This window comes from Peromyscus leucopus, chromosome X (genome assembly GCF_004664715.2).
Source record: "Peromyscus leucopus breed LL Stock chromosome X, UCI_PerLeu_2.1, whole genome shotgun sequence".
Lineage (NCBI taxonomy): Eukaryota > Metazoa > Chordata > Mammalia > Rodentia > Cricetidae > Peromyscus > Peromyscus leucopus.
The window spans coordinates 64,302,810-64,319,418 of record NC_051083.1 but is presented as its reverse complement, the minus strand read 5'-3'; the positions used below and the strand labels follow the sequence as shown (position 1 = coordinate 64,319,418).

The 16,609-nt window shown below is 40.4% G+C and overlaps 1 protein-coding gene across 1 annotated transcript in view; it reads left to right on the top strand.

Annotated features, from left to right (window-relative positions):
* The window catches only part of Zdhhc15 (zinc finger DHHC-type palmitoyltransferase 15), a 96,018-nt gene that overhangs the window by 23,236 nt on the left and 56,173 nt on the right, over positions 1–16,609 (top strand). Inside the window, exon 3 of the mRNA XM_028891966.2 lies at positions 15,628–15,722. Coding sequence (XP_028747799.1) covers positions 15,628–15,722 — 95 coding nt within the window. The remainder of the gene's footprint in view (positions 1–15,627; positions 15,723–16,609) is intronic.

Sequence of the window (16,609 nt, the reverse complement as noted above, 5' to 3'; positions counted from 1 at the left end):
TGCTGGTACTAACATTAGAAAGAAACTGAAAGGTTCTTCTAAGAAGTATGACATATTCCAGATCTATAATTTCTCCTTATTACACTTGTAAATAAATGGTCAAAGTTCATGTATTCATATTGAAGGTCAGTTGAGATCCAAAGAAATCAAATATTTTTACTTGGTCATATTGATTCTTATAAAAAAAAGAATAGAGGCTAAAGTCCAGGTCGTCTGAAGTGCATATCACAGTGTACTGTATCTAACTTTGGTGATTCAGGATTCCAAAAAAATTTTAAAGGCATAACACCCTATCTTCTTTTATACTAAAATATGATAATAATATGTTTATTTTGCTTTTATAAGTATATTATAAAGATGATCTTCCTCAGCATGATACTATGTTAAAGATCTTGATTGCAGAAATTTTCCTTTTGTTGACCCTGCAATGAAGATTGTCTCAGTTCGGGTTTCTATTGCTTCAAATAAACACCATGACCCAAAAGCAAGTTGGGGAGAAAAGAGTTCATTTGGCTTGCATTTCCACAGCACTGTTGTTCATCACTGAAGGAAGTCAGGACAGGAACTCAAACAGGGCAGGACCCTGGAGTCAGAAGTTGATACAGAGGCCATGGAGGGGTGCTGCTTACTGGCTTGCTCCTCATGGCTTGCTCAGCCTGCTTTCTTATAGAACCCAGGACCAGCAGCCCAGGGATGACTCCATCCACCATTGCCTGCCCGCCACCTCTCCATCAATCACTAATTGAGAAAAAGTCCTAAGATAGATCCCGTGGAGACATTTCCTCAACTGAGGCTCCTTCCTCTTTGATTACTCCAGCTCGTGTCAAGTTGACACACAAAACTAGCCAGTATAAGGATCAGGGATAAGCTAACAATTGGAAATTTAATAAGAACCAGGAATGAGGTGAGGCTAAAAATAAACTTAAGAATGACATGGGCATCAGATATGATCCATCATTAAGTCCAAATATAATTAAGAGTAATACAGTGCTCACAGTTGCTCATCTTCCCAAAAGGCGATTAATCATTGTAAACAAAAGTTCAGCTCATCCTCTGCAGATTCATTAGATTTTTTGATGGTTTACATTCTAAATTCTCTGGGTTCTTCCTTAAAGTTAAATGATTGTAATTACTTACCTTCTCAGAAATTGATGTACTTTATAAATATTAAAGCTATTATGAACTTGAGCCCCCCCCCAAATTGATAGGTGGTGTCTAGCTCCCTGTACTCCAGAATGTAACTTTATTTGGAGTAATTAAGTTCAAATGAGATCACTGGAGTGGGCTCCAATTCAGTATGATTGGTGTCTTCAAGATAGAACGGAGTTTGGATACAGATGGGTATAGAAGAAAGACTGTATTAAAGACAGAGGAAGAAGATGGTTGTGTACATGCCTAGGAAGAGGCCTGAGACAGAAGCAACACCTTTGATTCCTTATCTTGGCTTGTCTCCAGAATTGTAAGGAAACAAATTTCTATTGTTTAAGGCACTTAGTCTGTAGTAAGTACTTTATTGTGGCCTAAAAAAAAAAAAAAAAAAAAAAACTGATACAAGAGCTTAATCATATGTCTTGAAAATCCAGAGTATGGAAATACCTGCTTTGTGTCAGCTTCACAGTTATGCTAACCTTAATTTACAGCTGATATATTAAAAATATGCCAGGATTGTAAGAGAGAGCTAAGAGAAAAGACCCTTTGCTACAGTAAGAGCTTTTATGGTCTTTTCCAGATTGTATAGGAAATCTTCAGTATGGTTTTGAGCAATTATCTCTGTGCTATTCATCTTTTCTTTAATTGTTTAATGTTTTAACTACTTATTCAAGACAGTCTTGGTATATAGCCCCTGCTGCCCTGCAATGTACAATCCTCCTGTCTCAGCCTCTCAAGTGTTAAGATCTTCAGTTATAAACCACCATACCCAGCAAACTGCATTTCTTTATGGCATGCAGGATTAAACCCAGGACATGATAGGAAAGAACTCTGCCACTTATGTCCCCAGTCAGTGATTTTTTTTTTTTGAAACAGGACTTCTCTGTGTGACAGCTCTGGCTTTCCTGGAACTCCCTCTGTAGTCCAGGCTGGCCTTGAACTCATTAAGATTCACCTGCTTCTGCCTCCCCAGTGCTGGGATTAAAGGCATGTGCTACCACTGCGAAGCTAGTGTTCTTAATGATGCATGATTTTTAAAAAAGGCAGACTATGTATCTGCTCAATGCTTGATAGCTGTAATATATAAGAAATACTTTTAAAAAAGCAAAGCCCCAAATAAAATCAATTTGAAAATGGGAAATAGATCTAAATAGACATTTTCCCAAAAAGACAGCCAAATGGTCAGTGGATACATTTTATAAAGCTCAATGTGACTATTAGGGAAAATGAAAATGAAAATAAAGCCAAAATGAGATTATTTCACTCCAATAAGAATTGCTATTGTCTTCTTAAGAAGACAAAAAGAAGCTGTAGAAGTGACTCAGTGGTTTAAGAGCACTGGCTGGTCTTTAGTTTGATTTGTACTCTTATAGATTTTTTTCCATACACTTAGAAATAGAAGTATAAATGTATATATGTATATAGTCTTGACTTTTTTTAAATTGAGTAACACTGTGCCTATTATTCTATGACTTAGTTTTTTACTTGCCAGTTTCTTCTCCCTAGTAATACATGCAAGTATTTTTTTAAAAACTTTTTATTGATTCTTTGTGGATTTCACATCGTGCACCCCGATCCCATTCATCTCCCCCACCCCTTCATATCTTCCCTCTGCCCTTGCAACCACTCCCCAAATAAAGGAAAATTTAAAAGAAAAAAATCTTGTCATGGAAGCTGTAGTGTCCACACAACTTGCAAGTGCATTGCAAAGAGTCTTTGGTCTGCTTCAATGCCTCTGGTTTCTACTGCACCATCAATGCTGGTCCTCACTGGGGCTCCTCTTGGATATCCTGTTGTTGCCTTGTGTCATGGAGATCCTGTAGCTTTGGATCTGTAGGACCAGCCCCTTCATATGCTCTAGCAGTTCATAGATGGAGTGGATGTTTAGATGGGCCAACTCATAGCCCTGGTTCTGGGCCTGGGTAGTAGCTGAGTTGGTCAGCCCACCAGCTCTCCCCGTCCTCACTAGCAGGGTGAGCTCTCCAGCACTGCCGTGGCTAGTTCACCCTGTGCAGCAAGGAGCAAGAGACAGGGCCAGTTCTCCTGCTCTCATGCCCTCAGGGCTGGTTCACCTGCACCCACACCACCAGGGCCAGCTCTATTGTCCTGCCCAGTCGAGATTCAGGGTCTGCTGCAGCTAGTGAGGGGCAGGACCAGCTCTCTCACTCTCATGACTCCAGGGCCAGCTGTCATGCCTGCCACAGTGGGCAAAGGGGTGAGGGAGGTCATTTCTCCCCTGCCCATGCCACTGCATGGCAAATGAGGGGTGGGGCCAGCTCTCACAGTCTTGGGGCTGGCTTACCTGTCCCCTCAACAGGGTCAGCTCTACTGTGCTGCCCAGTCAAGGTGCAGGGGCAGCTCTCCAGAGTGCTGCAGCCAGTGAGGGGTGGGACCAACTCTGTGCAGCCCTTGGATATCAACATGGTCCCAGGAGGCAGTCCAGATCAGAGACATCCACATGACCTTTAGTGATGACATGGGCCACGGACATTGACACAGACTCTTGCTGCTGTATGCCCACAGACCCAGACGTGGCCCTCAGAGGCAGCATGGGCTGAGACTTCACCATGGCCTCAGGTGGCTCCACAGGCTACTCACATCAGGCTGTTCCTTTCCACCTTGTGTCTCCAGATCCATCTCTCTTCATAGTGCTCAAGCTATTCCATTTCTCTTTCTCTCCCATCTCTCCACCCCATACTTGGACATCATAATAGCTCATGCTGCAAGCAGAATCTCTGGGTGTTTTCTTCCTGCCCACTCTGTGTTGGCAGGCAGGCCCCTGGGAGTCTTCAAGTGTTTGTCCAACCTAGAGCTTCCAAAGAAAATAAATCTCTGGGCAAAGTTAGACACAGCATATTAAAACTGTAGTTCAACATAGAGTTATCCAGTCTCAAGGTTGAACCAGCATCACAACCAACTGGAGAGATTAGCAGATAGGCTACTGCTGACAAGTAAACACAGCAAGACATGTCCAGTCGGTTGTGGGTCTCCATCCTGCAGGCACTGCTCTTCCTCCTGGGCAAGGATGCAGCTCCGGGAGTCACAGTGAGTCGTATAGTGGTCGGTTTTCTCAAAGGAAGAAGGCACAGGCCCACTAGCACTTGTGTTTGTTACTGACTCTATTATGGGCAGTGCAATTCACCTTTCTCCAAGAAGCAAGAACAGCGACCACTGTTCTCCAGTTCTGCCTCACTTCATAGCACACAAACCACCTGCCTTCCATTTCTCCGCCACCTGTTTGCTCACTTCTTTCTCTTCCATCACTCCATCACCTACTTATTCACTTCCCACAGCACCCAGCTGAGCCATCACATTGGCCCTTGCATATATTTCAAGGTAATTTTGGTCCTTGACATTTGGACATGTCTCTTGATTAGAGACATCTAAATGTACCTAATTTCTAAAGCCATGATTTCCTTATGCTTTGGCTCTTCTCTTCTTAGTCTGGAACTATTATATGCTCATACCTTCTGAACATGCCCCTGTAATTATCTCCATTTTTATGAGATTGCTTTCTGATGAAGGTGTATATTGATTCAAGATCGTGAATGTGGCTGGGCATGATGGTGCATACCTTTAATCCCAGTACTCAGGAGACAGAGTCAGATTTCTGTGAGTTCAAGGCCAGCCTGTTTTGCATAGTGAGTTTCAGGTCAATCAGGGCTGTATATAGAGATTCTGTCTCAAGAAAAAAAAAAAAAGAAAAGAAGAGAAGAAAAAAAGAAACCATCTCATCAAAATGAGAGAGAGAGAGAGAGAAGTTGCCACAGTAAACCCAATGGTTCCCACCCTGGCTTGTGTTCCCATCAACACTGCTTGCAATTCTTCAGTCTAGAGTGCTCAAATATATTTGAATATAGCTATTGAGAAAAAAATAAAAATATTAGTCTGGGAAATTAGAGTTGTTCTTTATTTTGCTAAATGTCAGAAAATCTATGATTAAAAAATTCAAGAAAAAGCCTCATTTTTGGATCTCTTTGCTTTCTGATTTTGTCAGACTTATTGAGACACAATTTATGAAAACTGGGAGAAAGCGATTTTAAGTATTCAGGTTAATGACCTTTGACAAATATGGATAATGATGTAAACACCACCACAATTAAAAATATAAAATATTAACATTATCTCAAATTATTCCATCTGCCCCATTAGCAAACAGTTCTCTCATCCATACCTCTGTACCACTGATTTTAATTTTTGTCCCTTATAGTTTTATTTTTTCATAATGTCATATAAATTGAATCATACAGAGTATAACCTCTTTTTTTTTTTTTTTGGTTTTTCGAGACAGGATTTCTCTGTGTTGCTTTGCGCCTTTCCTGGAACTCACTTTGGAGACCAGGCTGGCCTCAAACTCACAGAGATCCGCCTGCCTCTGCCTCCCGAGTGCTGGGATTAAAGGCGTGTGCCACCACCGCCCGGCTCAGAGTATAACCTTTTATATGTGGCTTCATAGTAGTATACAGTTTTAGGATTCCTCCATGTCACTGCACACATGAATAGTTGCTTCTAATTGTCAGTTAGTGGTGCACATTGCAGTTGTACTACAATTTGGTCTTTCACTCACTAGTTTAGGTGCATTTGGATTCTTTCCATTTCTGAGCTACTTTGAATGAAGCTGAGCAAAATATACATGTATAGGGCTGAGGACATAGCTCAGTGGTAGAGTGCTTGGCTGCCATGTGCTAAAATTTCCAGAACCATTTTTTTAAAGTGAAAGAAATATATGTGCCTTTGTGGAAATATGTCTTTATTTTTCTTGGTGAATACTAAGGAGAAGGATTTGGGGCTCGTGTATCATGGTTAACTGGATAAAGAGCTGTCCAAGTGTTTACATCCATGTTGCTGCCCTCTTTGCTTCCCTACCAGTGTATATGACAATGCTGGTTGATCTAAATCGTTGCTGTCACTGTTACTCATTTGTAGCTTTGTTTATTTTTATCATTCTACTGCGGATGAAGCAATGTCTCCTTGTGACTTTAGCTTGTAGCTCTGTAATGACTGCAGATGCTAAGCATCTTTCACGTCTCGTTGCCATCTAACTCTTCTTTGGGGAAGTATCTGGTTAAGTCTTTGGCCCATTTCATTGAGTTGTGAAACATCTTTAAATGTCTGGGTACAGGCCTCAGTTTTTAAACAAATCTGTTTTCCTTTCCATGCTGCAAAATTAAGATCAATAGGAGGGTGTTGCCAGGAAACATTTTTCTGTATAAAAATGTCTCACAGAATATTCCAGCAATAAGGTGCACTGACCCCCTAGGAGTTGATTGATTCCATATTACTTCAAATATTCAAACAAAAGCTAGACAACTGGTTATTAAGGGTGTTGTAAAGCAGGTGTTGCGTGTCTTCTAGACTGTTATGCCAAATAACATCCCAGATGCCTTAAAACTTTGAAATTTTATGATATTAAAATCAAGTCAGCATCATGTTCCTGAGATAGATTTATAGGTTGAATCAACCTAATGTAATATATTCGAAGGGAGCCAGCCTCTGATGGGTAGTGCTCCTGTCACTTCCCCAGCCAGAGAGAATCGATTCATAAATCCCCAGCCACAATATAGACAACAGGTAATCTGCTTCCCTGTAAAGTCTGCTGTGAACATTCCTACCAGTGTGGAATCACCAGGGTCCTTTAACTCAATTTCTACATACAGACTAACGATATCCCCGTTATCTCTTTTGAGCTATGAGGGAAGCCAAGTACTGTTAACCAAAAGATTAGCCCCGTTCACTGCTGTATACCCAACATGAATGAATCAATGAGATATTGGCTAGACATCAAGTAGAGGACTAGAAACAAACCATTTTCTTCATTTTTAACAAACCCATGGTGTCTCTGCCCCTAAAGTCTTGTGTAATTTTTATTACCATTTCTTAGAAAATAAACCACCAAGAGTTAAGAAAAAAGGAGAATAAATTGTTTAATAAGTTATTCAAATATGTCAGATGTACCCAGGCATTTTAAAAAATTAGTACTCATAAAAACTTTGTGAGACAAGCATTTTTGTGTGTATTATAAATGTTGTTTATTGATACATTTAAACATATTTTGTACATATTGCATACATGTGTATTTGTATGTACATATTGAGAAGCTAACTAGCTTCTCAAGGATACATAATTTAGAGGGAATGCTTTGTTTTGTGGTATATGTATCTTATGGGTATATATGTATGTGGCTGTGGGCACACCTGTTGACATCAGAGGACAAATCTCAACTGTTGGTCCTCACCTTTCCACCTTGTTGAGACAGGGTCTCTTATGCTGCATTAAGCATGCTTTAGCTAGTGGGATGGAGAGATTCCTCAGTGATAAAGAGCACTTGCTGCTATTACAGAGGGCTCAGGTTTGGTCCCCAGAACCCACATTTTGTTGCTCACAGTAACTCCAGTTCTAGATGATCTCTTCTGGCCTCTTGGGGCATCTGCATGCATGTGGTATACCTACATACATATACTTGAGCACACACATACATGTAAAGTAAAATAAATCTTTAAAAAGAAACAGACTAGCTGGCCCATGAACTGCTGGATATCCTGTCTTAATCTCCCGTCCTGTAGGCATGCTGGGATTATAAGCACTTGTGCTTGGGCAACTGCCTTGGAACTCATTGTCAAGCAGCACATTTACCCACTGAGCCGTCTCCCCAGTGCCCTTTTGTTTGATTTTTGTTTTGCTTCTGGGAGAGAAACTCAAGGCCTCAAACAAGCCAGGCAAGGGCTTTGCTATAGAGCATCATCCCTACCCCAAGGATACACTGTTATTAAATTGTAACAGGAATCTTAAAAGGTCTTATTAATAAAAAGCCCGGAGCCAGATATTGGGGTGAAAGCTGAGAGATCAGACGAATAGAACCATCCAGCCACAAGTTCTTACCGCTAGGAAATCCTCAGCCCAAGAGAACTACTTCCTGTATACTCCCACCTTATATACCTTTCTGTGCTCTGCCATCTCATTTCCTGTCTCTGCCCAGCTCTATCACTTCCTGTCTGTCTGTCCAGACCTCCAGACCTCTACTAGTGCTGGAATTAAAGGCATGTGCCTCCACACCTGGCTCTGTTCCCAGTGTGGCCTTGAACTCATAGAGATCCAGATGAGTCTCTGCCTCCCGAATGCTAGGATTAAAGGCGTGTGATACCATTGCCTGACTTCTATGTTTAATATAGTGGCTGACTTTATCCTCTGATCCCAAGGCAAGCTTTATTTGTTAGAGCACAAATAAAATATCACCACATTAAATGGCAAAGCCAGAGTACAAATGAATCGTCTGATTCCAAATCCATTTTGATTTACCTGACACCTCAGTGCCAGACCTCTTTAACACAGAAAAAAAAAACTGAGAAGGGGTATAGATTAGTTAGTTTCGATCTGACACAATTATCTCACAAAGGCAAATTAAAGAAGGAAGGATTTATTTCAGCCCATAATTCGAGTGGTTACAATCCATCATTTGGGGGAGCATATTGGTGGATGTATGAGGCAGCTAGTTACATTGCATTGACAATCAAGAAACAGAGACATAAATACCGGGCCTCAATTGACTTATTTTTCATTTTTTTATTCAGTCAGTCCACAATATGGTACCTCCCACATACAGGATAGATTTTCTTTCTTCAGTTAAAGCTCTCTATAACAGCCTCACAGACACACCCAACAGTGTGTCTCCTAGGTGATTCGAAATTCAAATATGTTGACAAAGATTAATACTGTAATTCTCATCCATAAACGTATGTATTTTATTCTTTTGGCATTATGTACCAACTCCTAATGCATAGGGACTAGAGAAAGCTCTTTGGAACTTGAAAATGCTAAGATTCGGGATATTGGTGTAGTTCAGTGGTTAAATACTTACCTAGTATATGTACGGTGCAAAGAGAAAGAGTGATCTAGTTCATGCCAACTAAAACAAAGCTCCATTTTTGCATAATGGCTGGTAAATTTACAATATAATCCTCAAGAACTGGTAACATAGGTGGGGGCCGGAGAGATTGTTCAGTGTTTAAGATCACTTGCTGTTTATGTGGAGGACCCAGGTTCGATACCCACCACCCACTTGGTGGCTCACAACCACCAACTGTAAGTGCAGTTCCTGGAGATGAGATGTTTCCTTCTGGCCTCCTCAGGCACAGCACACATGTGGCGAACATGCACATAAAATGAATTAATTTATAAACATAAATTAAATCTTTTTAGGAACTTTAAAAAGAGTTGGTAACATAACCAGCTTTATAAAAGGTTTGTATAAATTGATGAGCAGTAGATGCCTAGTGGGTAATTAGTATACTTTGGATGAAAGCCTAACTTTTGAAGTTGACATTAATAAAAAAGAAACTATGCTTTTCAAAATATAATGCCACATGTCACCAGAATGGTATACCGCTATCAGAGAAACTCCTAGGGGTTAATTAGCTAAACCCTGGAACCAACTGATAAATTCAAATGCTAGGGTTAGATAAATCATGGAAATAACGTGAGTAATTCTTCAATTTTCATCAGATGTTCTCAGAACCTTGGACAAAAAACTCTGGGCCTCTTTCTCATTCTGCCTGCTCCTTCAGCTCTCTGCCACACAGGCTCCGGCTCTGCTGGAGTTCCCACAGCAGTTCAAGTGAAGTGAGGCAATGTCAGGAGCAGCACCTCATCGTTAAGTGCTCCGCTCAAAGGAGCTGTAACTGCCTAGCTGGCAAATTTCCCCCTCATCATAATTTGAGGACTTCTCTCCCGAGCCAAAATGGAGATTTTAATAAGGACTCTCAATGGCTAGATCTACAACTGCTGTTCCTATTTGAATTACAGTGCATAATTGCAAGATCCTCCGCTCTCCCAATTTTCCCTCACTACCAACACAAATGCTTTTAGTCATCAACTGGTATGAAAGATGTTACAGAAAATAATCTCTTTTTAAACTGAAGAGCCTCTAACAATAGCTTTTAAAGAAGAAAAAAGAAAAGGTATGTTAGATAGTTGCCACAGTAACAGCCTTGGCATTTGTGTGTCTGCGAACGTGTAGGGAAGGAAGCTGCTTTACCTTCTCACTTTGCTGCTCCTCTTGCTGCACTCACAACAGTCTATGACATCCATTTCTAAGCCTACAGGAATGTATGTGAAACTCTCCACCCCCCCCCCCCACATATTTCCCACTACCTCCTAAGAGCAAAACAGCAAAGGCGGCCTACCGCCCAAAGATGTTGCTAATAACAACTTTTTAAAGCTCCTTCCAGCATGGCATTTTAGCTTCCATGATTTTTATCAAGGTGTTTTTGAGGCATTATTTTAGGGAAAGTACGTAAGTAGTCATTCTCATTTCAGAAGCTATTCCATAACGGGCTTCCCACATTACAACACAGTGATGAAACGCAGAACAACTGCCTGCTTAGAGGAATTTTTTTCGTTGGCATTTGGCCACGTTCTGGTCATCTTGCAAACCTCTGCATCTGGTGAAAGGAAAGAAAAAAAAGGCACTTGGAAGACTTTGGGTTTTCATGTTGTTACCCTAACTCCAGTAGCTTCTGATGCTCCACAACTAATCACTGCCAGATAAGCGAAGAGCTCCACTGTGCCTGTTTTCTGAAGATTAAAAAAAAAGATGCTTTTCCATTTCATTTCAATGTCAGTGAGTAGTGACAGCTCAGGGTTACAGTTCATGAGCTATTTGATTTCTCTAGTGATTTGAAACCTCACTGGAGCATCATATTTTAAAAAAGATTCAGTGTCCCTGGGGTTTACAAGGATGGTTATTCTAGACACAAAAATTAATTATACAAAAGTATGCCTACCAGGTGTGGTGACTTGTGTCTGTAATTCCAACACTTGTGAGACGGGAACATTGCCAAGACCACTCTTGGCTACATAGTGAGTTTCAGGCCAGCTTGCACTACAATGTGAGAACTTGTCTCAAGGAAATATCCAAGGAGAGAGGAGCACAGGGGAGAAATATGCTGCATGTTTTTAATGCAGGAAGAACTAGACTGCCACATATTTGAGAGCAAAGCTTGGGGGCATTGTCTATACAGAGGAATGCACAAATATGAAACTCATGAGTTCTCTCTGCATTTCAAGAAGAGTCACTTCAAAGCACTGGCAGAGGTAAAGTTCTTGTCTGCCAGGAATGTTGGAGCAATCTTCCTCCTTGAAATGGTAAGCTGGACAACCAGACGGCCTAAAGGCCCTGTTCTCCTGTTCTTCAGAATGACCTGAGGGTGGGTTGCTAAATCCTTGGGCTCTAAAAGTCAGATACTGATTCAGTCTTTAGGAAAGGATATACAGTGCATTTTTTAAATTCAGTTTTTAAAATGTAGTTTGTGTGTGTGTGTGTGTGTGTGTGTGTGTGTGTGTGTGTGTGTGTATTCACACACATGTGCCACACTGAGAATGTGGATATTAGGAGATAGCCTGTAGGAGTTGGTTCCCTTCTACCACCTGGGTCCTAGGGATCCAGTTCAAGACATTAGCCTTGATAGATGCCTTTACCCACTGAGCCATCTCAACAACCCTGCACACTGCAGTTTGCTGCTTGCTGCCCTAAGGAAAGGAGCTCAGGACTGGAAACAAGTACACCCTGATTCTGATTCCATTGCTTTCACACCCTCCATGGGTAATCACTTACCTTCCCTGGACTTCAGTTATATCAGACTGAGAAGGCTGAGCTGGACGGTTGCTCTAGTCTCCTCCAAATTGTGAAACTGTTGCCAAATCTATAGAATATGGCCTACTTTATCAATCTACTGAATAACCGTGACTTTGATATTTAGCCTCATGATCTCCCATTTTATATCTATCAAAACAAATCCACACCATATAAATCATTGGATAGAGGAATGAGATGCAGCTGTTTCCAATTCCACAGCTCAGCCAAGTATTAATGTGTGATAGAACTTGGGCCAAGTTAAAGTACCACATTTTCCATCTCAATCATTTGGAATAAAAGATATGATAAATACCCTTAGGATACTTGCATCCATTCATGTAACCAAACTGATTGAATCGCATTACCATTGAAATGCATGGTGACAATGTAAACATAAAATTATCTTATTCTGATGCGTTTAAAACCAGAATCCATACTCCCATTCCATTCTGAATTAACTTGAATGAATGCATCCCTTCTCCCTAAGATAGTAACAAAATCATAATGGCAAAGAATAACATATTAAGGAGAATATTTTAAAGTCTTGAGAAAGATAAAAAAAAATATGAGAATTCTTTACAAAAGCTGTACTGTGAAGAGAGAAACACTCTCATTTATTAGTGATAAGAATGTAAATAAGCCAGGCGGCGGTGGTGCACGCCTTTAATCCCAGCACTCAGGAGGCAGAGCCAGGTGGATCTTTGTGAGTTCGAGGCCAGCCTGGTCTACAGAGCAAGATCCAGGAAAGGTGCAAAGCTACATAGAGAGACCCTGTCTCGAAAAAACCAACCAACCAACCAAACAAGAATGTAAATACAGTTGTAAGTTTTATTAATGGAAATTTGACAATTATCTGTGGATCCCAGTTTGAAGATGTACAAAACAGCTCCTGTACCTAAGGCTCGGGGGAACATTGCAGATGAAGGGGCAGAAAGATTGTAAGGGCCAGAGGACCAGTGAGTTTAATATGAGATTGTGTCTTCTGGTAATCTCACAGAAGCTATACCCATAATGCCTCAGTAACATGACTCTTTAAAAATGAGCTGAACAAGGACAACAACTGACATGCCAAAGTGGACAGGGGAAAGCCCAGGAGGCCTCAAGCCAACACGAAGAACTGCAGGCAACTAAGGGATACTGAGAGCAGGAGAAATGGTCTTCTCCATGGAAGAGCACACCAGTTGGTCACCCAGTACCAGATGGTCAGCCCTGAGAGCTTGCATACAAGTGACATTCTACACACTGAACAGTTATAGTCAGGAATTAACAACAATTAATGAAAAGGGGACCATGAATTTGAAAGAGAGCAAGGAAGGGCATATGGTTTGGCGGGAGAAAGGGGAAAGGGGAAATTAATTATAATATCAGAATAAAAGAAACAATCAGAAAAAGGCATATCTTTTGACCTGACAATTCCAATTGAGGAAATTGATTCTACAGATTTTTTGTTTTGTTTTTGTTTTTTTGAGACAGGGTTTCTCTGTCTCCCTGGCTGCCCTGCAACTCACTCTGTAGACCAGGCTAGCCTCAAACTCAGAGATCCACCTGGCTCTGCCTCCCAAGTACTTAGATTAAAGGTGCGCGCCACCACCACCCAATTGATTCTACAGATGTTCTTTATGTATTTATGTTATGTGCTGATAACATATATATAAAATATTAATGGAGTCACTATTTGTATTAGCAAGAGAAAGCAAAATTCAAATTTATAACAAACACAGTCTGGTTCAATAGATTATATCTTTGCAACAGAATCCCATTCAATTTTTTATTGTTTGAGAATTTTATAATGTATACAATGTGTTTTGATAAAATCTGCCTCCTACTCCCTCTCCTCCAATTTTTTCTTCCCTCTTCATGTACTCTTTACCCGTGTGCTCATGGGTATAGGGCCACCCGTTGGAACATGAACAGGTCTACCAGGGACCATATTACTGAAGAAAACTGACTTCTGCTCTCTCAGCAGCCACCAACTGTCAGTAGCCCCTCAGCTAGGGGGTGGGGCCTATTGGACCTCTTCCCAGTACATGTTGGCATTTTGGATGGCTTAATCTTATGCATGTCTTATGCAGCCACAGCCTCTGTGAGTTCTCATATTAAACAGCCCTGTTGTGTTCAGAAAACAGTGTTTTGTAGAAGTCCCCCCCCCAACCTCTTGCTCGCACAATGTTTTTTACGCCCCCCCCCCATGACAGTCCCTTAGCCTTGACAGGAAGGGGTATATGATGTAGCTGTCACATTTAGGGCTGATCACCCCACTTAGACTTATTAAGAAAATGAGAAAGTTCACTCTTTCAAGTTTTATAAAGTGAAATAATCTCCAAATAAAGTAAGCAATAAAGAAATATGTTACAAAACACTGTGTACAGACTACTTCTCTGTATGTGGCAAAGTACACTGGGTTATTTTAGAAACATAAAATCTGAAGTCATGGCTTATAACATTGGTTGTTTACAGAGAATAACTGAAAAAGACAAAGATTTCACTATATGCTTTACCTCAAATTTTGAACCACATGAATATTTAACTTTTCACAAGAAAGATGGTTAAAATTCTAGAAGTTATAGAGATGTTATATTTATTGTGTGCATGTATTAATATAAACATTTAAATGTGAGAAAATCTAGAATGATTCACATCCTTGACATGAACAGTTAAGAAGTGTGATGTACGTGTGGAGTACACATTTGTCTTTTACTCTGTGTTTCTTGAATTTTAAAATGAGATTTTATAATCTCACACCTAAAAGGTCTTGTATTAAGGGGCCGGGACTGAAAGAGTAGATGTATGTGAGGCTGAATCTTGTTAACTTGGTCTTGAATTGCATCATTCTCTTGAGTCTTTTTAATGGATTGAAATAAGACCATGCCGTTCAAGGACTTGCAATGAAGCACTAAAGGGACTTTCATCTTGTAACCAGCTCTGTGGAGAATACCAACCCTGAGCTGTAGACAAGGCAAAAACATGAGAAGACAGGCAGGGGAGAGTCATGTGTACATCTGTCTCAGAGGTACAGCTCATGCTTCCAAATGGTGTAGTCAATGGAGCTACTGAAAAGAACTTTGGATTTAGAGTCAGAAGTCCTATATTTAATGCTGGACTACATTACCGACTGTGTGACCTTGATTAATGAACTATCTATCTTTGACAGATAATTATCTGCCTTATGCCATTATCTTTCTCAACAAAGTTACTGAGAAAATAAAATGAGGTGACATACATAAAAATATGTTTTGGGCTGGCCAGATGGCTCAGTAGGTAAAGGTGCTTTGCAGCCAAGCCTGATGACTTGCATTCTATCCTGGAACCTATGTGGTAGGAGGAGAGGACTGACTCTCACAAGTTATCCTCTGAATGCCACATGTGTGTTATAGCGCGCGCGCGCGCGCGCACACACACACACACACACACACACACACACACAGAGAGAGAGAGAGAGAGAGAGAGAGAGAGAGAGAGAGAGAGAGAGAGAGAGAGGCTTAATTAATTCTTTTGAAAAAAAAACATGTTGTAAACTCTAATGAAGTGCAAATTGTATCCTAGCATTTAACACCCATGGTGACAGAGATAATGACAACTGACTAAAATAGTTCCTCATATATTGTCATAAAGGGCAGTTCCTCTCTTTACTCGAAGAATCACATGACAGCTTTAAAAGGATATGATTTCCAGAAATTCTCTGGTTGAAAATTTGGTGTTCTGCATGGGAAAATAGTAGCAATCAACATTTCATAGTAATACTAGAGAGTACATAGTAATAGGAGAAAAAGATAGACACTTGTCACTTAATTTTGTTCTTTTGAACTCTGAAAAATGGATTAAAAGTTTAATTTTTTTTTTAATTTCAGTTATCTACCTCATACTCTATCATGCCATTTTTGTGTTCTTTGCATGGACCTACTGGAAGTCTATCTTTACACTCCCACAGCAGCCAAACCAGAAGGTAAGAATATATGTTGCTTCACAATTTTAAAAACAAAAGACTCTTAAGATGCCAACAAAATAAGAAAAGGACAAAAGGAGAAACAAATAACTTTCCCATTCAAAAGAAACTCAGGCTGTTTTGACTTTTGTTTTCAAACAAGCTCTCACTGTGTTGCCCAAACTGGCCTTGAACTCCTAGCCTCCAGCGATCCTCCCTCACCTCTCCTGAATAGCCGGGGCTGTAGTGGCACACCACCTAGCCCAGCTAAGAATAAACTGAAAAGGATTCATTCCGAGGAATGGAGGGTAGCATTGGCTGTTGAAGGAGTTTGAGAATTCACCAGCTGTGGGGATCTTTAAGACTAGGAAACCAGTATCTGCAGTGGAGATCTGATTAAAACAAGAAGCCACATTGATTCTGAGACCTCATCTAGTTCAATTCTGTGAAACTAGAAGGCAAATCTAAGAAAAATTCAATAGTTAATCCAACACTTTTTAGCTGTGTCCTCTTGAAGTGTTTCTTGCACTATTTAAAAGAGTCAGAAAAGTGATCATCACAGGCATTTATTGTCTATAACTGCTTTAAAACAAATTAGAGCCGGGCGGTGGTGGCGCACGCCTTTAATCCCAGCACTCGGGAGGCAGAGGCAGGCGGATCTCTGTGAGTTCGAGGCCAGCCTGGGCTACCAAGTGAGCTCCAGGAAAGGTGCAAAGCTACACAAGAGAAACCCTGTCTCGGGAAAAAAAAAAAAAAAGGAAAAAAAAATAGATTTGGAAGTAGAAAGAAACAATGGGAGAGATCTTACCAAAACTATTAACATGGGAAAAGTACTATTCTAAATTGTCTCCTTCATGGACAAAATATTACAAAATAAAAAAATTTAAAGCACAGAGAAAGATAGTAAT